The sequence below is a fragment of the Pogoniulus pusillus genome, chromosome 8 (genome assembly GCF_015220805.1).
Source record: "Pogoniulus pusillus isolate bPogPus1 chromosome 8, bPogPus1.pri, whole genome shotgun sequence".
In the NCBI taxonomy this organism is placed as follows: domain Eukaryota; kingdom Metazoa; phylum Chordata; class Aves; order Piciformes; family Lybiidae; genus Pogoniulus; species Pogoniulus pusillus.
In genome coordinates, this window is record NC_087271.1 from 40,144,019 (window position 1) to 40,169,118 (window position 25,100).

General features: G+C 47.3%; 1 protein-coding gene across 10 annotated transcripts in view; it reads right to left on the minus strand.

The window, feature by feature from the left end:
- ACBD6 (acyl-CoA binding domain containing 6) overlaps nucleotides 1-25,100 on the minus strand; it is a 97,633-nt gene that overhangs the window by 45,515 nt on the left and 27,018 nt on the right. For all 10 annotated transcript variants that reach the window (XM_064148180.1, XM_064148175.1, XM_064148176.1 and 7 more), the window contains exons 4-5: nucleotides 19,556-19,638; nucleotides 7,968-8,073 (exon numbers count right to left, since the gene is read on the minus strand). In XM_064148180.1, the coding sequence (XP_064004250.1) occupies nucleotides 7,968-8,073; nucleotides 19,556-19,638 (189 nt within the window). The remainder of the gene's footprint in view (nucleotides 1-7,967; nucleotides 8,074-19,555; nucleotides 19,639-25,100) is intronic.

Consider the following 25,100-nt stretch of genomic DNA (forward strand, 5'->3'; position numbering starts at 1 on the left):
TATTAACACTAACCCAGGCTTTGAAAAACCACCCCAGGATCAGTTTGTAACATACAACTGCTGCTGCTCTGGACTTGGAGACCAAGGCTAGAAACGCCGAAATGCTGAATGTGTCATTTGTTTGGCACCAAAACCAGCACCCAGCAAAACATCCAAGGCAGAAAAGCAGCAAAGCAAGATCCACGCCATGATTCCTTCTCTAGTACAGGTCTGGGATTTTGATGCCTCTGGCTTTTATGGGAGCAAAGGATCACAGAGTAAGGGCTAAGATTTTCAATGCTGCCTAGGTCACCCCAAAAGCTCATTCTTCCAGCAGGTCCAAAACACTCAACCCGCAGGCCCTGTCTCTGCTGCAAGAGAAGATTACAATTGGCTGTCTGGGCTGGCAGCACCCATGACAGTCCCCTTTCAGCTCTGCAGCATGGGCTGTTGCATCCATGCCTCCAGCCTGTCCAAAAACTCTCTGGTTCTCTTCCCACCCCCTTTCTACAAGTCTCTGCACACACCGGGCTCCTCATGTCAAGGCAGACAAGGAACTATTGCAGAGGGTCCTGCATAGGGATATGAAGATGATCAGAGACTGGAGCACTTCTGAGGAGGAAAGGCTGAGGCCGTTTAGCCTGGAGAAAACTGAGAAGGGATCTGATCAATGTTTATCTCGATCTAAAAGGCAGTGTCAAGACACTGGGGCCAGACTCTTTTCAGTAATGGGACAAGGTGCAACAGGCACAAAGTGGAACAGAGGAAGTTTCACCTGAACATGGGGGAAAAGCTTTCCTGTGAGGGTGCCAGAGCACTGAAGAAGGCTGCCCAGAGAGGTCCTGGAGTCTCTTTCTGTGGAGAGATCTCAAACCCACCTAACATCATAATCCTGATCAATCTGCTCTGGGTAACCCTGCTCTAGCAGGGACATTGGCCTGGATGATTTCCAGACATCCTTTTCAGACCCTACCATTCTGTGATTCTAAAGTCTCTCTGCGAGTCTCTGCCACCAAGGAAGGGGATGCAGTGGAAGGTCAGCTCCTTCTGCCTGTCAAGGATGGGGGATGTGGTACAGGAAAGTTAAACCAAATTTCTGGGGTTGGGTTCTTGTGGTCCCTTCCAACCCTGACCACAATTCTAACCGGTTCTGAGGTAGGAAGGGTGATCTCAGGCTCAAGGCATTATGCTTTTTAACACACTTTTTGACCCAGCAAGTAATTAATTTTTGTAACACATAATTTTAATGTTACACTAATTAACCTTGGATCAGAATGAATTCTCTGACAATGGCTTTCCATGAAAGCACTGATGACATCCGTGGGTCATTTAATGATTAATGTTCCTGTGCTCAATGCCATTATCAAAGCCTAAATGGGGTAAAGAGAAGAATTTAAACCAAGTGACAAACATGGGAAAATCCTTAACTCATTTCTGGATTGCTGATTTCTTAACACTTAGGATTTCAGGTGGACAAATACCAACACAATCACAGGATGTTAGGGGTTGGAAGGGACCTCCACAGGTCATCGAGTCCATCCCCCTGCCAGAGCAGGACCACACAACCTAGCTCAGGTCACACAGGAATGCATCAGGATGGGCCTTGAAAGTCTCCAGAGCAGGAGACTCCACAATCTCTGGGCAGCCTGGTTCATGACCCTTACAGTAAAGCAGCTCTTCCTCATGTTGAGCTCAGTAGAAAGAAGCAGCACCTGAAATATGCACAAGTAGCAATAAATACTTCAACAGATGGCTTCTCTTTCTTGACCTACATGTAGAGGAATAATATGGTGCTCACACAAGTGCAGTTACACTACAAAATAAAGGTGTTGCTATCACTCCTATCAAAATCCATGCCACAGGTTAGCAGCTAGAATATGTCATTGACTCTGGAGCAACAGAATCTCATTGTATCGGTGTTGAATTTGGCTAAGAGCAATGAAGGAAGCCCAAAGGTTTAGGAGGCACAGTGCTGTCAGTTCTGTCAGCACAGAGACACTACAGCACTGTGCAGCTGGGCCCTGCCCATGATGCTTTGAAGCTGGTTCTGCTGCAAGTGTTACCTTTGGAACAGGAGAAGGAACTGAAGCCTGATCACCTACAGTCATTAAAAATCTCCTCGTGCTATTGGCAGGAGTATGGATTTCAAGCCCAGGGCCAGTTCCACTTTGGGTAATTACACTCTGCTTACCTATATATTTTCTCTGTGATTCTAAATGGATACAATATTTTCCAATTAGTGCCTTAAATGGCTCTGCATTGTAATTGTGCACTATTAAAAGGCTGACACGTTCCACCCAAGAAAAGGGCTGCATCCTTGCAGCATGCTACACCCTAAACACAGTGTAAGGGACTTGGGAGACCTTCTGGGCAGGAGCACAGCATTTCACGTGGAAGTAAAAACACCTGCAGAAGAAACTCAGCCTACTGACAGTGCAACAAAATAATTACTAAGAAACTTGTACTTACAACAAGGGACTATACACTGCTGTTTGCATAGCATCAGGCAAATTCAAACTCTGAGAAGGTCCAGCCAATGTACCTGGGCAGGTATACAGCTACAAAGCCCACTTGTTTGCCACATCTTCCTTAAATCTTAGCAAGGAGACAAACTTAAACTGAATGCATAATCCAACTCTTTCTGTGCACCATCTATGCCTGCTGAAAAATTCTCTGGTGTGCACAGCTGCTGCTTTGTGTCAGCATATAACATGTATTGGAGTGCTTAAATAATGTGGCAGAAATCTTAGGAGCCACAGATTGAGCTTTCCCAAAACACTTCCCATACAACTATGCCATTAAGCAGTGAGAGATTCAAAGCAATGTGAATAATTTGGTAGAGCAAAGCATTGCAGTGGTGAGGTCTTGACTGAAAGCAGTCAAACACCAAGGTACTCCTACTCCCTCCATGCCATTCAAACTCAACAGCTGTCACAGAAGTTACTTAAGAGGCTGCATTTTGCCCTGCCTTTGAAGCATCTAGCATTAAAAAAGCAGAGCACAAAAATAGCCCCAGTGCACTAACCCTGCCTCTTAAATCTTCTATGCTTTGCCTGGCTAACCGCTGCCAGCTTGGCCAGCTCCTGCAGCAGTTTCTCAAGCCAACAGCACATCAATTTTGCTCAGCTCCAAGTCACAGGGTGTTCACAAACAAAGCACAGGACAGGGATTTGTCTCAGATACACCGAGTCTCAGCAGACAAACGGATGGGAATGATTTTCACATCAATTAGCCAGTGCAGAGAAAGAGCAGAACAAAGCCAAACTGAATGGATGTGCCTACAATATTAGCCACCCTTCTAGGCACGCCGCTTGCAGCTGTAATGGCTGTACAGCAATGACAGCCACTCTAGCTTGTGGCAAGCATTTTATAACTGGTAATTAAGAGGAGATATTTAAAGGCTGCATCCCCCTGTGACAGTAAAAACAGTGAATGGAAGAGCCATTGTGGTAATTATACAGGTAAACTTCAGCTGTGATTTGGAAGTCAATCACTTTCAGAGCTGTGAAACACTTGGGCAAGTGCTGTCCAAGGGGAGTAAGCCTGTAAATCCAGAAGCATGTGATCCTTCTTCAGACCCATTTTCCCCCCACCCTGTCCTTTGCTTGGCAAGCTGGCAGTAATTTGGCACATGCTGTCTCAAACACATGAGGACTGGGGACCGAGTGAGCATCGTTTGAGATGCCTTTCATTAAAGTTTTGGCAAGGGCTTAAATACTGCACACAGGTAACACGTTTTGTTTACTGGGGCTCCTCCAGCAATCCAAAACAATTTCTCTGTTTACAACCTCCACAGCCCTTGGCACCAATTGCAGAAGCAACTCAGGGATGCTGTTGTGCAGTGCCTGGTTTGTTAAAAGCTGAAGAAACGGAGTTCTCCAAAAGGCAGCAACAAATCCGCACCAGCAGGATGTGGCTGCCTGCAGCCACTTCACGGCCACAGTTCAGTTCCAATTTCATTAGTCCTGCTGATGGACCTAGGAGAAGCAGGTGGGTTTAGACTCTGCTCCTGCTTCTAAGTGAATGCAAGCTCCTCTCTTGAACTCTGGGCAATTTAGGCACAGTAAATGGAAGCTTCTACACGACTGCTGTCATTAGATTCTTTGTTTAATTCCAAATTGAAGTTTATCATGTCCAAACTGTTAGCAGGTAGGTTGGCTCAAATGCTCTCCGTGAAGACCTTTATTTCTACTGCTTAGGTTTTGGGAGTTGCCAAGTGCAGCTGTCCAATCCCCAGAGACTTCCACTGCCCTTTCTGAAACGTTTTTGCTTTCTGTAAGTTGGCTTGATCTCACTTATGGTTTTGTTCTTCCTGAAGGTGTTCAAGGCCATGTCATAGAACAGAATCACAGAATAGAATGGTTTAGGTTGAAAGTGACCTCAAGGATCATCCAGTTCCAACCCCCTGCCATAGGCAGGAACATCTCCCACTAGAACAGGTCACTCATGGCCCCATCTAACCTGGCCTTGAACACCTCCAGGGAGGGAGCATCCCCAACCTCCCTGGGCAATCTGTCTCAGTGTTTCACCACCCTCATTGCGAAGAACTTCTTCCGAATATCTAGTCTAAATCTCTCCTCTTCCAGTTTAAACCCATTACTCCTTGTCCTGTCATTACAAGACCTTGTAAATAGTCCCCATGTCTCCCATGTGGCATTCTACTAACTGAAAAGGGCCTACAAGAAAGATGGGAAGGGACTTTTTACAAGGGCTTGTTGTGATAGGATGAGAAGGAATGGACTGAAGCTTGAGGAAGGCAGATTTAAGACAGGAGATTAGGAAGAAATTCCTTACAGTGAAGGTGGTGAGACACTGGAACAGCTTGCCCAGGGAAGCTGTGAATGCCTCCCTATCCCTGGACGTGTTCAAGGCTGGGTTGGATGAGGCCTTGAGCAAGCTGGTCTAGTGGAAGGTGTCTCTGCCCATGGCATGGGAGTTGGAACTAGGTGATCTTTAAGGTCCCTTCCAACCCAAACCACTATCTATGAATTTATTGCCTCTTTTTGTTCACTTATTTCAGGCTTGCACAAAACGAGAGGATACAATTAGAGACAGCACTAACACATCCCATAGCAATACAACTTCAACACCTCCAACCTCAGTCAAAACTTTGTTGTGCACAGAAAGGCCAAGCCAAGCATCTTTGCAGTTCAGCATAAGACTGTTTGCTGCTTTGGTAGATGTTGCTTCACAGCAAGTTAACTCTTTGTACTTAGCCTTCCTACCATTTTACATTTACATGCATTTAAATCAAAGGCCTGACACCCTGAGTTATGTTCAGAGGATGAGGAGAGGCATCTTTTGGATGTGGTAGGATGTGTTTATGCAGTAACACTAAAATAGTTAATAAAAATGACAAGATTATGCTTGCATACACTTCCCTCCACCAAAAGCTCGCTCTGGGTTATGTCTAGTCTAAAATGGGTTCTTAAACTTCAATCAACCTGCACGATGTTGGAAAATAAGCTACCTTCCAGGAGTGTGAAGAACAGGTTTGGATACCAAACAACACTGCCAATGGTTTCAGCTGCTTAAAGTATCATTAAATAAGTCATTATTTCAGATTTTGGGGTTTGGTAGGCTATTTTGGTTTGTTTCAGACCAGACTGGCCAGCTACAGACAATGCTAAGGAATCACAGAATCAAACAGGTTGGAAGAGACCTCCAAGCTCATCCAGTCCAACCTAGCACCCAGCCCTATCCAATCAACTAGACCATGGCACTAAGTGCCTCATCCACGCTCTTCTTCAGCATTTACCTTAAAAAAAGTTCTTATTTCCTTGACTGAGCACTTGCTGGGTAAGCCAAAAATCACAGCAGCTGTGGACACTTTGTCTATGGGGGACTTTCACACCAGTGGGAATCTTCCCATGAGCCCTTCAGAAGTAGGCAGGGGTTTAGTTCCACACTCTGCAACACCGATGGGGTAACACCTACTAGCTCAGAAGCAGGAGAGACCTGTGGATAATTCCCAGAGAGGATGTCACCTGGCAGCATTCAGATCTGCCTCTAAACATGCTCCTTTGGCTGAAAACAAGCACATTTGTTGCTTGGCCACAAAGGAACGTACAAGCTTCCGAACCCGCTAAATAACAAAGAGCATGATGCCAGTAGAAAGGACATACTGCTAATGTGATATTATTATTAGACACTTACTGCAAGGGTGTGCTCACAAAAAGGAGTCTTTGTCAAGGAGAGGACTCAGCCATGTTCTGTGGGACTGCCCCACGACATTTACCTCTGCAGCCTGTGACCGGCAGGAGATGCAGCTCGCCACTGGCGCTGCTGCGGCCACCGTGTGGCACATGACAGTTTCAGCTCACTGAATTTATGATGTGAAATTCCAGCCCTGATAGTGAACATCCTCCCCTTCTCTCCTCTGGAAATTAATCACATGAAGTCCTGATTAATAATAAAAGGCCCTGCCATCAGCATTCAGAGCCCCAGCCGGGGCTGTCATGGCTCAGAGGGCAGAAATCTGCTTAGAGCTACAGGAGAACCCAACTGAATTTGTGGCGTCTCAGTCTATGAATGTGTAAGCACTTCATCTGTTCAGCCCAACACAATGTGCTGGAAGAGCAGTGGGCAGGAGGAGCTGTAGGGATGCTGGACCACGAGCAGGGCTAGGTGGCAGCACGCAAGCACTGAAGCCAGGGCAGCAAAGCTGGCACTGCTGCCTTTCCTGAAGGATGAACAGGAAGCTGCCTACAAGTGTTTATTTTTACCAAGGGCAGCATCAAGCCAACTCACAATCCTTTTTTCTTGAGAGGTTTCTGGCAATGTCTGTACTGTCTTCCTGTGGGGGAATGGTGTTTGAAGTTTGATGAGCAGAGAAAGACTGGAGCATGTCACTGCTTTCCAGAGAAATACAGAATTGTTTAGTTTGCAAGAGGCCTTTCAGACCATCAAGTCCAGCTGTTAAGCCAGTACTGCCAGGTCACCACTAAACCATGTCCCTCAGCACCACATCTACGTAGCTTTCAAATCTCTCCAGGGACAGAGGCTCCACTACTGCCCTGGGCAGACTGCTCCAGGGCCTGACAACCCTTTTAGGGGAGACGTTTTCCTAAGGTCCAGTCTAATTCTCCCCTGGAACAACTTGAGGTCATGTCCCCTTGTCCTATTGCTTGCTACTTTGGAGAAGACAGACCCTACCTCACTACAACCTCTTTTCAGAGAGTTGTAGGGAGTGAGGAGGTGCCCCCTCAGCTTGCTTTTCTTCAGGCTAAACAATCCTAGCTCGCTCAGCTGCTCCTCACCAGACTTGTGCTCTAGACCCTTTGCCAGCTTCACTGCCCTGCTTTGGATGTGCAAGAACTGCTGGCTGTGGTGGGATTTTTATGAAGCTGGAAAACCAGTGCCAGTCATCTGCCCTCTTCCTGGGAGTTAGGAAAAGCTGATAGCATGTCAGAAATTAAAAAAAAAAAGAAGCATTTCCCTCACTTCCTACTTCTATTTGATCATGATTGGTGCACTGGTGGGGAAAGGAAGGCATTCAGAAGATCTTATTCCACAACTGGTTGCTGGCGTTGCTGAAAGTAACACAGAAGGGAAGTTTCTGATATGCTACAGCATCACAGTCAGTACATCCAGAAATCCAGGGGAAAGTTATTTTCAAGTAGATTACCTCTGTCTCAATGACCAAGCCTTTGTCCAGTTGTTGGAACACCTTAGAACCACAGAATTATCAGGGCTGGAAGCGATCTTGAGGATCATCTAGTTCCAACCCCCCTGCCATGGGCAGGGACACCTCGCACTAGATCAGGTTGCTCAGAGCCTCATCCAGCCTGGCCTTAAAAACCTCCAGGGATGGAGCTTCTACCATCTCCCTGGGCAGCCTGTTCCAGTGTCTCACCACCCTCATGCTGAAGAACTTCTTCCTAACATCCAATCTGAATCTACCCACTTCTAGTTGTGCTCCAGTCCTAACCAGGGAACTCTGAAACAGAGTGGCAAGATTGGTGGTCTTTTAATCTTCTTCTCCATACCTCCTCATCTGTGACATTCACATCCACTTTTCTGGATCGAATGGCTTTGGTTACGTAGTCAATGTTGTTTTCTCTGCAGTAATCAAAAATGTTCTTGTCTTCTTCCCTAGTCAGGAAACAAAACCAAAAGAAGCACCCTGTTACGCACAACACAAGGGCCACGTGCACCTTACAGGCTCCAGCTCTGCTACAGACATCCCAGCACCACCACTGGGCTTAAAACAGACGTCTGGCATAGCACATATTGCACACACAGAGCAACAGTGGGATTTTCCCTCCCAGGAGACAGAAGATCTTGTTTCTTAGAGAACAGGGTTGTTTTTCAGTGTTATGCCAGGGCAAAAGTCAGCTTACTCCTGTGAACTGCTGGAACAAGTCTATAAATTCACCCAGCAAAAACCATATCCAGGTCCTGATATCAATCATAAATTCCACAGATCTAAAAGGCTAAAGTTCCTCTTCTCCTTGTGATGAAAACTTGCAACAGGCACTTTGGGTCAGGCCAAAGGCCCTCCTGATGCTCTCCATCTCAGACAGTGGCCACTAATGGTGTTTTAGATTAAAAATCAGATGATACAGCACATGTGCAAAACAGCCTGTCCCCAGCTGGAGCCTTCCACTTTCAGAGGCTCAGGAGCTGAAGGATTTCCTGAAGCTGGATGGATATATTTATAAGCCTTTCCCAGGCCCTTTTTCCACTCTATCCTGCACTTTAACCCATTCATCTCTTGGCCTCTCTAAGGGCCAAGCTGTACAATTCAGTGTTCTGTGTGTGCAGGGGAGCACAGTGGGCAAACACATTCTTCTGGTGGCTTTCAAACAGGTGCCTGCTATTATTGGCTACTCTTTGGTAAGTAACTGCCTAGGGATTTGTGAAATCTTTGGTGTTTGCCTTTGGAATCTGAGGGCAGGCCTTTATTTCTTCTTTGCCAGCCTGTGAGTGACCCAAAGCTACTCCTCTTTTTTGTGTTGACAGTGTTAAGGCAAAGCCTGACCATAACCTGTGCTGTGAGCAGCAGGCTGGTGCACGTGGAGGGACCAGCATGTCTCTGTGCCAGGCAGGCCTGCCTGCAGCAGAACGATCTGAGTTGTGGAGTCACTGCTGCTTGAGTTACACCACAGCTTCTTCTAGAGCCAGAAGCAATACCCTGGCTTCAGACACAGCAAAACCTGTGCTTTTACCAGCTAAACAGAACTCCTAACGAAGCTCAAACCTTTCAAAGATTCCTCAAGCACTACAGAAGAGCTTTGTGTGAGTGACTGGTGCCATGGTGCTTTGCAGCAGCTAAACCAGCAAGTGTTAGAAATCTTTAGGGAAAGGACAGGGCAGGACCAAGACATTTTTATCTCGCTGTATAAATCTACACTCACACATTTAATGATGGGAAGTTACTGGCACCAGTACTGCTGAGAAAGTACAACTGCCCTCCAGTCCATGCTGAAAGGTACTTACTCCAAGGCAGCAGATTTTTCATTGGAAAGGGGCTGTGCCATACCAGCACCAGGCACCTTTACAACAGCACCTTTAGGTGTAGATACACAAGTGTGTTGCCAGTAAGGAGTAAAGGAAAGAGGTCCTTGGTTGTCTAAAAGTAAAGCAGAAAACCACATGCTAACCTTCTCTTCTCTAGTTTCCACATGAGAACTATGGTTCAAGTGATCCCACCTGCATTGCCAGGAGACCTGGCAGCTCCACAGGAGCCAAGCACCAAGGAGTTGCCTCTCATGACATCCCCAGTTTTCAATCACCTCAACTGAAGACAGACTGGATGTTCAGCAGAACTCAGACCTGAAAGCCCCAAAGGAAACTCCTCATTAAAATAGGAGGTTGTTGGAGCAAGCCAGATCCAGTAAGAAGGCTGCTCTGCTGTGAGCCTTTTGAGCACCCTTGGTAATGCCATGGGGTAATTTGAGAACTGCCCCCCCTGTGCTAAAAGGCTCTTCCTGTGCATCTGCACCGCTCTTGAACTTCACAGCCTGAAGAATATCAGTGGAAGGAAAAATAAAATCCAAATGCTATTTGTATTTCTAAGCAATGGGTTATAGAGAAAAAGTGATGTTCTTTGCCCTGTAATCCCCAAAATGACACCACCAACACCAGCAAGACCACTTCCCTTTCTCCTCTCAGAGCAGGCTGAGCTCCACCACACAGCTCTGACTTCATCTTTTACTGTTATGTATTTAACTTACCAAGTTACACTCTAATTATTCAGACTTCGAGCATCTGTTTCCTTCCTCAGTGCCAGTAAAAGGCAGGAAGAAGTGCTGACACTCAGCTCCAGCAGCAGTGTGCTGCTTACTTCAAAGCAGTCACTCCCCCTGCCCTCTCTCTCACCTTGCTCCTTTAGTAGCACCTTTCACCTGCACATCACCCTTTTTCTCTGTATGCATGCAGGCCTTCCAAACAACTGAGCTGCACCTTTCCAGCAAGGAGCTGGGTGCTGCACAAGATCTCACACTCCACATTTAGGCCTATGGACATCACAGAAACCTTCCAGTTTCTTAATCAGTCTCTCAAGAACGTACTTGCTGGAGACCTTGCCTGCTCACTGCACACACGCTCCCGGGAAACAGATCGCTGCCTGCTTTAGCTGCAATTACTCTGAATTCCGGGGAAAAAGCATCTCATGGTGGGATTAGAGAAGGCAAAAGCTTGCACTGCTTGAGATGGAGCTTGACAGATTCATGATGGAGGTCATGAGACATGCCTGCTTCTACTAACAAGGGCTGATTTGATACGCTGTGAAGTCCCTCCAGTCCCACTTTGTTAGTCAAACACACCCTTGGCCGCTGAGCGCAGAGCAGCCTTTTGGGTGAAGCTGCTTTTCTGACAACGCTGCACAGTAACCTGCTTCCAGCAGCTTTTCCCCCACTGCAGAGCTACACACACACACATCATTTATTACAGATCACTCTTTCTTCCACAACACTGAAGCAGAGTTCTGTCTCTCCTTGCTAGGGAAGTCCACAACCATCCTCAGATAGCTCTTGGATGATTTTTCATCTCCCAGCTATGAGCAGACAGTGTACTCTATGCTTGGCAGTGATGCCACCCAGTCAGCCCAGGCACCACCATCTCCACCACCTCCCAGCAGCACCAGGGGTACCAGTATCACAGAATCATAGAATCAAGCAGGTTGGAAGTGACTTCCAAGCTCATCCAGCCCAACCTAGCACCCAGCCCTGGCCAATCAACCAGACCATGGCACTAAGTGCCCCAGCCAGGCTTGGCTTCAACACCTCCAGGGACAGGACAGGGACTCCACCACCTCCCTGGGCAGCCCATTCCAATGCCAATCACTCTCTCTGCCAACAACTTCCTCCCAACACCCAGCTTAGACCTCCCCTGGCACAGCTTGAGACTCTGTCCCCTTCTTCTGATGCTGCTTGCCTGGCAGCATAGCCCAACCCCACCTGGCTACAGCCTCCCTTCAGGGAGCTGCAGACAGCAATGAGCTCTGCCCTGAGCCTCCTCTGCTGCAGGCTGCACACCCCCAGCTCCCTCAGCCTCTCCTCACAGGGCTGTGCTCCAGGCCCCTCAACAGCCTTGCTGCCCTTCTCCAAACACCTTCCAGCACCTCAACATCTCTCTTGAATGGAGTAGCCTAGAACTGGACACAGCACTCAAGGTGTGGCTTGATCAGTGTTGAGTACAAGGGAAGAAGAATCTCCCTTATCCTACTGGCCACACTGTTCCTGAGCCAGGCCAGGATGCCATTGGCTTTCTTGGCCACCTGGGCACACTGCTGCCTCATGTTCAGCTACTATCTACCGGTACTCCCAGGTCCCTTTCTGCCTGGCTGCTCTCCAGGCACTCTGTGGTAGGTAGGTAGCAGTGATAGAGCAGCTGACTGCACCCCACTGACATACCAAGCCCAGGTGATCCTCCTACCACAGCCTCCAGACAAGACTTCTACAGGCTTTTTCCAAGTATATTACCATCCGTAAGGGGGAAATGACCTGACACAGCTATTTGGATATGATTTAGCTTTTCTGGAATAACAACCTCTGCAAATGCTCTTTATATGCCCCTTCCAAAAAACCACTTTCCTTTCAGAAGTCTCCACAATGGAATTAATCCAGAATAGCAATTTCCTCACCTGAAGATAAGGTTTTGGGAAATTTCATCTCTCTACTCTGCATTTATTTCTCAAGCTTTAAACCACTCCTCTGCTCCTGATGACCCCTTACAGAAAAAACCCAGCATGTATTATCTCCAACTTTTCTATACACAGTAACAGAGGGAAATGAGCCATTTCCTCAGCACTTCTGAGGGAAGTCCATAGTCACAACAAAGACATTTCACCTGCAAACAAGTCATAGGAAGCTGCACCCCACACATTTAAAACAATCTGATTGAGTTGGGTGCCAAAACAAGGAAAGCAAACTGAGAAAGAGCTCAGAGGAGTTAAACCCAGATTTATGGAAGTACCAATAATCAGGAAAAAGCTCTACCTGAATGGTATGAATGGAATGAAGAAAAGTTACTGTCATTTGCTGACTTTGCATTCAAGACTACACAGAACATCAAAGAAACACAGCTTGAAAACCTCCCAAGACAAGGTTCCCCCCCACTTTCATTTCACATGTGTGCATGTGTATGTATTGGATAATCCCTTCACTGTAGCAGCTATAAGAAAACAAAAAGGATGCAGTGTTGTTATCAGACTGATTCCTAGCAGGAATTTTTTCTCCACATAAAACCTGGGAGAGTCAGCAGCACGGCTCAGAAACTGGTAGGAACAGACTAAAAGCAGAGAGAAGCACATCAGAAACACAGAAGTGACCCTGCAGACATATTGCTCAGATAATGTTGGGAGTGGGAACCCCAGAACACTTCCATCAGTATTTTCAGGGGAAAAAAAAACAACACAGCATGGCAAAGATGATGAAACTCAACCTCATGGAGCCGTGCAAAATGTTTTAAAACCTGGAGCTAAAAGGAAGGCTCAGAAGCAGTTTTGCTTCCATGTCAGATTGTGTGAAATATAAGCACTGGCTCTTCTTGTGGAGCTAAAAAGGAGTCTTAAAGTCAGCAACCACCTGACTGTCAGTAAGGACAGCGAGTGTGTTCACACCTGCTCTTGAGGATGGTCAGAATGGCTTCTCCTCTCCCCCTGGCTAATACATCTTCAACGCCTAAGGCTGTTTGCTTCTGCTCTTCCACATTCCCGGTAAGAGATGCTAACTGATTCAAAGCTGAGCTGAAGCATATCTGTTGCTTGCAGATAACACGAGTAGCTTTTTCCAGCCTTGAATAAAATAATATGGAAGAACTTCAGAGCAAATTATCTCTCTCTTTCTCTCTCCTGGCTTCTAAGTTTTCAGAAGCTTTCTTCGTAAGCTGCCCCAAGCATGTGTTGAACCAAGTTTTTCTACAGCTCACAAAAAAGCTCTGCTGCCAGTTAAGAAGTAAGGAAATCCTGATTACCTGAAACGCTGCAAAGCTCCTTTGCTTTCTATACAGCCACCAAGCCTGCCATGAAAAAGGGCACGGAAGAGACTTGAAACTCAGATATTCTACCCCTGCACAGAGACAGTCCTTCAGGTTTGCCCCATTCCCCTCCTCCCCCCTGGCAGGTTACCTCCGGCACAAAGCTCTGGGCAGAGGGCTGCGTTCGGGTGCCACTTTGGAGGTCCTCTCCCCTTTCCCAGGGCTGGTCCAAAGGCCGGTCCCAGCGGGCTCGCCGCGGCGCGGCCCCGGGTGCCGCTAACAGGTGGCTTCGCCTGCCTGCTTGGCACGGCGCTGCCGAGCGAGCGGGAGGGCAGGCGGCGGAGCGGAGCCGGCAGCGTGCGGGGAGCCGAGAGGCACTTGCAACACTTGCTGTTTATGTCAAGGCCCTCGGCTCCCAAGGGACCCATTTTCACATAATCTATAATTATCTCTTCGCTTTAATCGCCTCCTCACTTCTGAGGCTCTCCTGGGCACAAGGAAGAGGAAAAGCTCATTAACTGAACCTTTTCTCCTCTCTCCAGCCACCCATAGCTTTTAATTGCTTGGTGTTGTTATTATCTATCAGTGCAACTGGGATCATTTTCATAAGAAAGGGTGGTGGGAGGGAGGGAGGCAGGAGCGGGTCCCTGAGGTAAGCGCTGCAGACAAACCTTTGCTTTCTCAATTATTTATGCCAGCTGAGGTTTTACAAGCTGAATAAATCCATAACTCAAGTTTATTTCGATCTGGCAGGCCATCCCGGGGGAAGTGTTGCCGGCACACTCACTGCCGTCCTGCGGGAGCAGCCGGGACATTGCGAGACATGTGTCAGCCAATTCCCTCACGCACTCCGGTGGATTAGCGGTGGCACCGGAGAGAAGGTGGCTGCGAAAACCCAAGCAGAAGCCACCGCTGAAGGATACACTCTCCCAAAGGGAAGGCAAGCCTGAGCCAGGCTGCCCCTTTGCACAACAAAGCAAAGCCCCAAGAGCCACCGCTCCGGGACCAACAAAAGAGGGCAGAAGCAATAAACTTGGCAATCATCTTGAAGTCAGGGACTCGTCCGCTAAGCACCACCAGAAGAGCATCCGCTGCTAAATAACTCTGCCCTGAAAAAACCCCACAGCCCAGCTGCCTGGCCCCGCAGGTGCTTTGTTTGAGACGTGCGGCGGCTGGGCAGGCTGCGTGGGCTCTTCCCGGCCAGGAGAGCTTCTCCGCAGGGACTGCAGGGCCCAGCACTTGTGCGAGCGACAGACATCTGCGCCGCAGCCAGCCGAAGGCAGGCACAGGCCAGCGCCAGCCCGCGATCCCCACCGCGGCAAAGGTGCCTGCTCCCACAGCTCCCTGGCTTTGCGCCCGCTTCCAGCGCCGGCATTCCCGAAAGCGGGGGTGAAGGGAGAGACCGAAACCCCGACCGTGCTCCGCAGCGCTGCCGGGCTCGCCTCAAAAGTCATCCGCGCTCCGAAGCGGCATCCCTGCAACGGATGCTGGAAGCAGCTCTTTAAAATTCAGCAGCCTTTGTGCCTGACCACACGCAGCGACCTCTGGTATTTTCTGCCAAAACAGTTCATTTGTCTCGCACAACAACTAATCAATTCCCCAGGCCATCCATCACGGGGGCTCCTGCGAGCCGGCCCGGCAGCAGGGCCAGATGGTGGCTGTGTTAGCGGGATTAATACAGTTCTGATAGATTACAGGGCAGCAGGCTGCCTCCCAGGCAGGAGGGTGCCAGCTCTGCACCCTGATCCTAAATGGAGCCCCGCTCGCAACCAGGATTGCTCCCATGTCTTATGGGAAAAGTTGGAAGTTTCTAGCAGAAAAGGGCTGCTTCAGCATCCCTCGGGATGGCAGAAGAGTGAAGCTCAGCTCTCAGGGAGACCTCCGTGAGGAGTGGTAGATGCCATTCCCATCCCGGCACGACGAGGTCAGGTGGCAGCAGCACACGGCAGAGCGCAGGAGAGCTCCTCCAGTGGAAGTGGAACGGGGTATGGACATGGGCCAACATAATTTCACATTCTCCATCTGCCATATCAATGCTCTGGTTTGCTGGAAACACAAACTGCCTCCTCCTCCCCCCCTCCCCCCTTTGGAAAAAAAAAATCATATTGAAGAATAACTTTAAAGTTGCATTTCCCATGCTTCAGTATTTCTGGCACCTCCCTCAGCTTGTGCCTCAGATGAGATTTATACCGGTGACACATCAGTCAACCTCATCTCACTGCTCATTTCCCAGGTTTGTGAAACTGTAATTATGGCTCTTTGATCATGAAAGAGCTCAACTGCTACTGCTTTTGTTCTGGTAATAAGACCAGAAAGAGAGACACAAAGCTTTATGTAGCAAGTGGGAAAAAAATCTCACCCAAACCACTACTACATCCAGCCTGAAATCACAGAGGATTCCTTCCACATCCTTCCTTCCTGGGGAACCTCCAAGTCCCATCATCAGTCACCAGCAAGCATTATTTTTATGTAATGCTCAAAGTTAGATAAGTGATTTGCAGAGAAACACCAAGGCAGAGCACTGTGCTAATACATTCTGCAACTGCCCCCCATTAGTCACGGGGGAGCCTTGAGCTCTTTATTGCCAGGGTTTATTAATGACTCCTAATTGATGACCAGTGCCCAGCACCCTAAAGTAAATATCTGCTACGCCTCATTAGCTCAAGAGACCTTCTCCTGATTTGAGGACTGATCTATGAACACACAAATTGCACTGATTTAACTGAATCTCTTCCTAAATTGATTTAATTAGATTGGTATAACCTGTTTCTATGGATGCTCTTGGATTTATTTGGAATCAGTGCAGTGTATGTCTACGAGCCAGGCTGACCATTTTTCTATCTTCTTCTCTAAGCAGAAACATTTGAGATAATTGGTGATAAGGCAAAATCAGCCCTGGCACCATTCCAGTTCCTCCTGACTGCACTCCACTTGACTTTAGGGTAGGGTATGTTAACTCCACTTGGCCCAATTTGCACCCCAAAACTTGCACTCCACCAAAGGAATGTAGGGACTTTTTACAAGGACTTGTAGTGACAAGACAAGAGGGAATGGCTTGAAGCTTGAGGAGGGTAGCTTTAGACTGGATATTAGGAACAAATTCTTTACAGTGAGGCTGGTGAGACACTGGAACAGGTTGCCCAGGAGGTTGTGGATGCTTCCTCCCTGGAGGTGCTCAAAGCCAGGCTGGACGGAGCCTTGAGCAACTTGGTCTAGTGGAAGGTGTCCCTGCCCATTGGAGAGGGGTTGGAACTAGATGATATTTAAGATCTCTTCCAACCCAAAACATTCCATGAATCTATGAACTATGTAAGCATAATTCACTTGGTAATTTACTGCTGATGGTAAAGCAGTGGTTTCCATTGCTTAAAACAGGATCTCTCATCTTCCTATGGCATAGGAGCAGCTTGAAGGAGGTTAATCATTTGATAAACTTCTGGCAAGAATAAAATAAGTGAACCAGCTTAGGTGAACCTTCAAAACCCTGCACTTGCATTCTTGTCTGTCTCCCAGCGCAAGGTGAGGCCGTGACGATGCCAGGCTCCAGATAAATTAGACTTCTCCTGCCTTTGCATCAGCAGAATCCTAAAGGGCACACAGTAAGCTGTGTTTGGCAGAGTAATGCCTCCTGAGAAATTGCTCTCAGCAGTCTGTCAGAACCCAGGGCCAATGAGGACTCAAGTTTGTTTTTAGCACACAAAATAAGGGTTTTGCTGGTTCTGGACTCCCTTAATATGGCCTGTAACTAGAAAAATATTTGTCCTACCAACTGCCCTGGGAAACAGGGACTAAAGTGGTTTGATTTATATTCTAATGCTTGTGAACTTGCTGTGAAGCTTCAGCAGGCCCATCATGTTTCTTCTCTCAGATCTTCTTGAGCTAGCAAAGACCTATGCGCACCAAAGCCATGTACATTTTCTTTCCCCTTAAATATTTGCATTTCCTTTCTCTACAGAAAACACCTTATTTTCTTACAGACTGTGTCCTACTTACAAATACACTGAAGTACTATGCAGTGTTAACCTCAAGTTCTCATAGGTAACCACACACAGCCTCAGAAAAGTCACTCTTCTCAGGCAGGTGACTTTACTATCAAACCAATTCACTCCATGCTCTGGATAAATGTGGGCCCAAAATGAACATCCAGAGCCATACTTCTTTGGCTCACCAGCTTGCAGATGTGGTACGAGTGCCATTTCGCTGTTTAGGGCCATACTTTTGCCCTGCTACTGACCACCATGAGAGATGTGTCTATACCTGTTCATATTTATTCCCTGTTCCAGTAAGAGAAGACAAAAGCTGTAATATATGGGCAAGTGCATGGAGAAGGTTCAAGCTGTACAACTTGCATGTAGATGAGATGGAGACACTTGTTCACTTTCTACCTCACAGCTGAAAACACAGAGGCCTGAGAGCCAAGCTGTGCTAATAGACCACAGGAGGTTCCACCACACCAACCTACCAGAATCTAGGGGACTTCACTTAATTTCAGCAGAATCACCCAATTTCAGCTCTGTCAGACTACATCTGCCTTCAGCTTCGTTTTGCAGGGACTTCCATATAGCATAGCTGTACACACAACACACACTCCTCATGGTATACTTGGGGAAAACAAAGTGTAGTCAGAGCTGTACTTATGCTCAAGTACTGCACAAATCACATCCTCATGGAAATACACAAAAACCCACAACAAGCTTTAGGCTGGTCAAGTAGTCAAGCCAACCAGAGCAAACTCTTTCCCAGCATATTTTATCATATTTCACACCCAAGAAGGGACATGGACAGTACTAGGGATAGCTAAGACTCTGAGAGCACTGCAGGACTAAGGATAGCTCAGGCTTAGCACCCAACAGGAGGAGCACTGAAATGTTCCACTCCTAAAACAAGAGACTGAACAGGATTTAAACCATAAGGTCAAACTATGGGATCAAGGATGTTGGCTGAGACCTGCACTGACAGAGCAGGGAAGGAAAAGGAGCTTGTGGCTAGCAGAAGTGCTATTCTTCAAACCAAGGTCACACCTGAACGCCTCTACTCAAGGTCCACAGTTAAGTTAAAGATGTGTTGGCTCTCCATGCGAGGTGGAGAAGGCTGTTCCCGGCCAAGTGTTCCATCTCAGTCTGAAGTGTGTGGCAACACAGTGGGGAAGTGCCCTGACTACTGCCAAGTGCAAAACTGCCACTTTGTTAGCTTACATGGAACAGCCACATCAATTTTCTACCTGAGCTCCTTGCAAAGGGTTTTGGAGCTACCTGTTCAAGACCTATTTGTCATTAGTTTCAGACAACGAGTCAAAGAAATGCTGTGCTAAAGAGCTGCAATGCTTTGAGAAAGGTCTCAGCAAGCTGGGGAGGCTGTGGGTACAGAAAACAGTGGGTTTGCTTTCAATTTCCTGGGACTTCGAAGACACAATAAAACAAATGAGATCAGGCCTAAACCGGTGACTGCAACATGATGGTAAACACTGCTCCAAAATGTGGTCTTCCCTGCCTGTTGATCTTCACTTAAAATAGGATGCTGCACTCTGCAAGCTCCTCCCGGCAATCATTTAGGTATTGGAGTTAATATTATAGCCATGATTAGCAGTCTGGATCAGTAAAGCCCAACCAAACAAGAAAACCCATCTGTCCTTATTCAGTAGCTGATGTCATTTACTACTTGCACCTTGACAGTTCTTAAATAGCAGCCACTCCAGTTTAGTAAATGTGTCTCTGCTATGCTAGCTGCAGAAGCTAGGAGAAATTAATTTGATATAAGGTACAAACTCTCCCTGAAGGCGAACACTGTTCAGCATTAAAACCTTCACTGAACAATCTTTAATGAATGCATGGGTAAAGAAATAACTGAAAAAGGTAGTGTCTGGACAGCTTTCTGTTAAAAATATCCAATATTAGCTTTTTTTAGCCATATAACTAAAAAAATGGGAAGCTTTGCCCTTCCCCCACAGTTTGTGCTAGGGAAAGGTTACTACCTGGCAGAGATACAGACAGTTATTGATTTAAATGATTATGGACCTGAAAAGTTCTTTCCTGTCATTTATTATCCTGTTGTAGTTGCCACCACACTTGTGCAATATTAAAAAAAAAAGGAAAGGTTTAACAAAATGACATTAGAAAAACCCTGGGTTTAACTCAGGCCCAGCAAAGATAATCACCTGATTGTTTCTTCTTGATACAACGAGCTGACCACTGGTCCTCCAAATGCAGTTTTGTTTTCCTTTACCTTCTTCTCTGTCATCTGAAAGAAAAGGAAAGATTGGTCTAGAATCCTGGCTTCCATCTCATTCTAGCCTGTCCCACCCCCTCCCCTGCCCCAGAGATGGGATCATAGAATCAAGCAGGTTGGAAGAGACCTCCAAGCTCATCCAGTCCAACCTAGCACCCAGCCCTATCCACTCAACCAGACCACAGCACTAAGTGCCTCAGCCAGGCTTTTCTTGAACACCTCCAGGCACGGCGACTCCACCACCTCCCTGGGCAGCCCATTCCAATGCCAATCACTCTCTCTGTAAAGAACTTTCTCCTAACATCCAGACTGTACTTCCCCTGGCACAACTTGAGACTGTGTCCCCTTATTCTATTGGTGGTAGACTGGGAGAAGAGACCAACTCCCACCTGGCTACAACCTCCCTTTAGGGAGGCCCTCTAGAAGCCTCATCTTCTTGGTAGATGCTACCATATCCATATGGCAGATGGATCTCTCAACAAACCAGACCAATGTTTCTCTGAAGGAAGCCTGAAAGGGTGACCCAAAACACAAGCTTGGCAGCTTCACTGTCCAGCTTGCAATGAGCCAAAGAGTTGCCCCCACAGCACTCCCAGCCGTGGCCCCTCAGGACCCAAAAGCTGAGCTTCTGTGAGGTAGCATAATGCTATGTTACTAGATTGCAAAGCTTGCCTTTGTAAATCTATTTAATATAGATTTAAAATTAAATTTTATAATGGGCAGCATTTCCAAATGATTTACTCCCAGGAACTGGAGGATTCTGAATGGTTCCCACCATAATAGAAAAGAACAATTAGAATAATGATTGATCGATCCAGAGCTTCGGGCCCACCTTTTCAAAGGAAACAGCCTGCAGCTTGGGATCTTCAATTGGGTGACTTAACATCAAAGCCAGGCTTTCAGAAAGGGCTAAGTGCCTCCTGTCTGAAAGCCTGGCTCAATTTGACCAGGTGCAGGGCACCAGAAACCTCAGTTCCTCTAAGGCATCTACTATCTCGTTCTTTGGGTAAGGAGTCAAAGCTGGTTTGCATTTTGTAGCAGTAATTCCTTATAAACTCAGCCCATTAATTGCAACATGCTGCTGTCAGGGGGACAGTTCTGTGCCTTTTTGTGAGGAGAGATTAGCACTCCCAGGGTGAATGTAACCAGAAGCAAAGGGAAAGCTGCCCCAACCTCTAGCAGTCTCTCAGGAGCTACTCCACCACCACGAGTAGCACAGACATTCCTTAGGGCTCCAGGCTGCCTTTTATTTATGAGTGGGGCAAAGCTGTTTTGTGGCTAAACTCTTCCAATTCTCTGTTTCTCCTAAATGAATGAATTGCCTATAAGCATCCTTGTGAAGATTTTCCTGAACAAATTAGAACCCCAAATTAAGTCATTTGTATGTAAGTTGTTGGCAGGGATTTTTGGAAATAAAATGACCACATATTGTGTAATTCCTGCCTCGTTAATTGCCCCAACTGAAATTGCTGCTTTGTGCAAGGAGATTTTCTCTTGTCTCTTCCATGCAGACACAGGTAACTCAATATTCAATTTATGCATGTTGAGCCAAACCTATGTCATAGAATCAAGCAGGTTGGAAGAGACCTCCAAGCTCATCCAGCCCAAACTAGCTCCCAGCCCTGGCCAATCAACCAGACCATGGCACTAAGTGCCCCATCTAGCAACTCCACCACCTCCCTGGGCAGCCCATTCCAATGCCAATCACCCTCTCGGCCAACAACTTCCTCCTAACATCCAGCCTAGACCTCCCCTGGCACTACTTGAGACTGTGCCCCCTTGTTCTATTGCTGCTTGCCTGGGAGAAGAGCCCAACCCCACCTGGCTCCAGCCTTGGTATGTTGAACAAGTTTACAAAGAATGTACAGGAAAAGGCTTCATTGTCCCCCTAAGATTTAAAGCTCCACCACTCATCACCACTGGACTTCCCAAGGGGAATCTGTTGAAGCTATGAGGAACATTTCTTCCCCAAAATGTTAACTCTGCATCAGGGCAGATACAAACTGGTTTCTTTCCAGCCTCTCTTGACAACTTGCCTATGCCATGAGCTCATCTGCCTGCTTCTGTCCTTCCCAGCCTGCCAGGGGCTCACAAACATCGGAGTATGATGGACCAAACTGGGTAATGACAGAAGTGGGACAAAGCAGTTGGACCTTCCAAGCCATGTCACAGCTGCTGCACTAACAGGAACCAGTGTTGTTAGTTGCTGCTCACACAAGCTGAGGAGCATGCAGGTTCCTTCTCAGATCTTGACATGCCTGCAGCAGAAAAGGGCTTTCAGGGCTGGAAAGCTAAAGGAAACACTACACATGCGGAGATAACCATTGAGTTTAAAGTTGCATTTAGCTTGTAAAGCACAGCGCAATGAAAACCTGGTGCTGCACATTCTCTCTCTCCTCCATTAAAAAAGACACTAATAATTAACTACGTGGCTCAATTAAGCCAGCTCCATCTCTTTCACTGCTGGCAGAGCTGGCCAAAAGCACTGCAAATACACATGTAACTAATGAGAGTTAAGAAATAACATGATCCCAGCCTCCCATAATTTGCAACCTGGATCCAAGAGAGTTGACAGCAGCATTATCCGCAGTTGGGACCACAGTCAGGATGCTGTAGGGAAGGCAAAATTATGCTGCGCTCCATGAGCATGAGCAGAGTGGCCCTCAAGCTCCTAGGTAAAAACTGTGGGAATAAAGGGGAATTTGTGACAGTGTGGGAAGAAGCACTGGAGGACTGCACTGGAGTGCCAAAGCACTCGTGGCATACAGGAGATCTGAGAAGAGGTCACAACACGTAACAGATGCCTCTCACTACAAGACAGACATTGAGCTGTCAGAACTTATCCAGATATCAAAACTGGGGACAGGTCTAGAAGTCTTATGAGGGGTGGCTGAGGGACCTGGGACTGTTTAGTCCGGAGAAAAAGAGGCTGAGAGGAGACCTCATATCCCTCTACAACTCCCTGAAAGAAGGTTGGAGTGAGAGCGGGATCAGTCTCTTCTCCTTACTATCAGGTGATATGACAAGAGAAAGTGGCCTGAGTTTGTGCCAGGGAAGTTCAGGTTTGGTGTTAAGAAAAATTTCTGTACAGAAAGAGTGGTCAGGCATTGGGACAGGCTGCACAGAGTGTGGCTGAGTCACTGTCCCTAGAGGTGCTAAAGAAATGTGTGGACATGGCACCTGGGGACATGGTTTAACAGCCGTGGTCGTTTGGGATGGTGATTGGACTTGATGACCTTAGAGGTCTTTTCCAACTGAACCAATTGCATGATTAAGAGGCACTGGAAAATCTCTTGTTCTCCCCTAGCTTGCCCCTTGATTCCTTGTTGCCTGTGTATGACCGAGGGTGGTACCAAAGTTGCCGCTACTCTCGACAGCTACCTGGGCTCTGCAGCCTGGTTTACCCAAGCTAGCACAAACACAGGCCAGTGTGTTTCAGTATGCAGCATACAGACTCATTAAGAAATATTTTCAGCTCCCCTGACTCCTGATGTGCTCAGGACGGGCACAGGGAACTCCATTAAGCGCAGCACCATCCTCTCGGATGTCACCAGGATTGCCAGGAGAAAAGCCACCCTGCCCCTGGAACAGACAGCAGAGCATCCTGATCCCTGCCTCGGTGCACTGCGTTTGTCAATAAAAGCCTGGCTCGATTGGAGGGACAATTGCATCTCGACTGGCTGTCACTGGCAATGCTGCTCCAGGCAGCCTGCGAGCCTGACAACCACTTTCTGAACTGAATGGAAGGATGGGGACTAATATTTGCTAACATCATTAATTCATTTTTTCTCTCCACTCCCCCTTCTCCCTTTATGCAGGATGTCAAGATGTATACCTTTAAATTGTTGTCAGCCATAAAACAGACGTCGTGTCCCAGTTCAGAGGTTAACATACAATGACAGACACATTAAAAAACCCTGTCCCAAGCCTCACTGACAATTTCAGCTCCATCTTCTCTTCAATGAGACAGTAGCTCAAACTCACTTATAAGCCTTAACAACATTAAAGTCTAATCATGATTGAAAAATAAAGGAGAAAGAGAGGAGAGTTTGATCGTACTAAGCATTATGGAAGCAGCAAACAATTAGAGACAATCATTTTCTTCGCCAGGGTTTTGAGTTTGCCTTCTGTTTTGGTCTTAAGTCTTCCATGATCACACCATGATCCATTTATCTTCTTGCATTTTTGGATGAAAATTATCATCCAAGAGGAAGATTGGTAGCTTCCTGTGAGGGACTGCTTTGGTGGGCCAGCCTCTTGCTATACTCCTGAAGACAGGACAGGGATTGATTACTTTTCAAGTCTGAGCCCGAGATTTGTTCCAACTGACCCAAAGCAGACTCCAGCAGACCTAACAAGGCAGCCCTTCTGAGGGCTCTTCTCATGACTCACTTCAAACTCATGGGCCAGAAGTTGTCACAGAGATGCAAATGAGTTCACTCATCCCCACTGGTGATTAACTGGGACTGAACAGTACACAGCTATTACACATGCTGGACACTGGACTCATGAAGCCAGTAGAAGGTATGGGTAAGTCCTACAGAGATACTACAAAACAGCAGGAGAAGCACAAGCTTCAGTAAAGCTTTTAGCACCCCCAGCCACAACTTGGAATCAACAAAAGAGCTGGATCCTAGGCACAGATTACATGTAGGGCATCCCAGTTATACCCAGAGTGGAATGACCACTCTGGACAGTTTCTGCCTGTCTAGACACCCAGCACACCCAGCAGGAACAGCTGTTTGGCAAGGCATATGGCTGTCTTGCTCAGTAGATCTATCACCCTCCTAGTTCCCTCACACCTCGCTCTGGCTTTTTGCCACACCCAAACCCTTTAAATAGCTCCAGATGAATATATATTTAAAAAAAGAGAAAGCCATTAGCAGAAAGGTTCATCTCATCAAAACACTTCTCTTCAAAGTTACACTTAAAGCAGCCAAAGCTTAAGTTCTTCAGCAGCACGAATCCTGGAAACATAAAGAAGTGAAACAACTGAGAGCTATGTATCAGCATCTCACAGCCCAGGCACCACAGGGCACGGAGAAGGTATCTCAGGTTATCTTCTGAGCCTGCCCACTGCATTACCTGCCACATCCTCTGAGCCTGATGCACCTTGAGTCGGAGAGTAGCAGCTGTATCTGGCTTGGTGGTGTGGAAACAAGGAATTCTCCCACCAAAACTTGTCAAGTCTTTCTGCAGCAGCAAACACAGACAGTGCAGATCCCAGTCTGCATCTGCTCTGCACAGTTCACCTTCCCACAGCTCACCCTGTCCTCCAGCCGCAGGTGTCACCCTTCCTGGCTTCCCAGTGCTGGGGACAGAGACAGGCATCACCTCGCTCATAACAGTTTGGAGAAAGGCACACACAGAGCAGTGGAAGAGTGACCTGTCCTGCTGGACAGGAACGTGGCCACTGCAACAGCCGCCAGAGCAACAGTCACCACCTCTCCTGGTCTCACAGGGTGCCTGCAAAG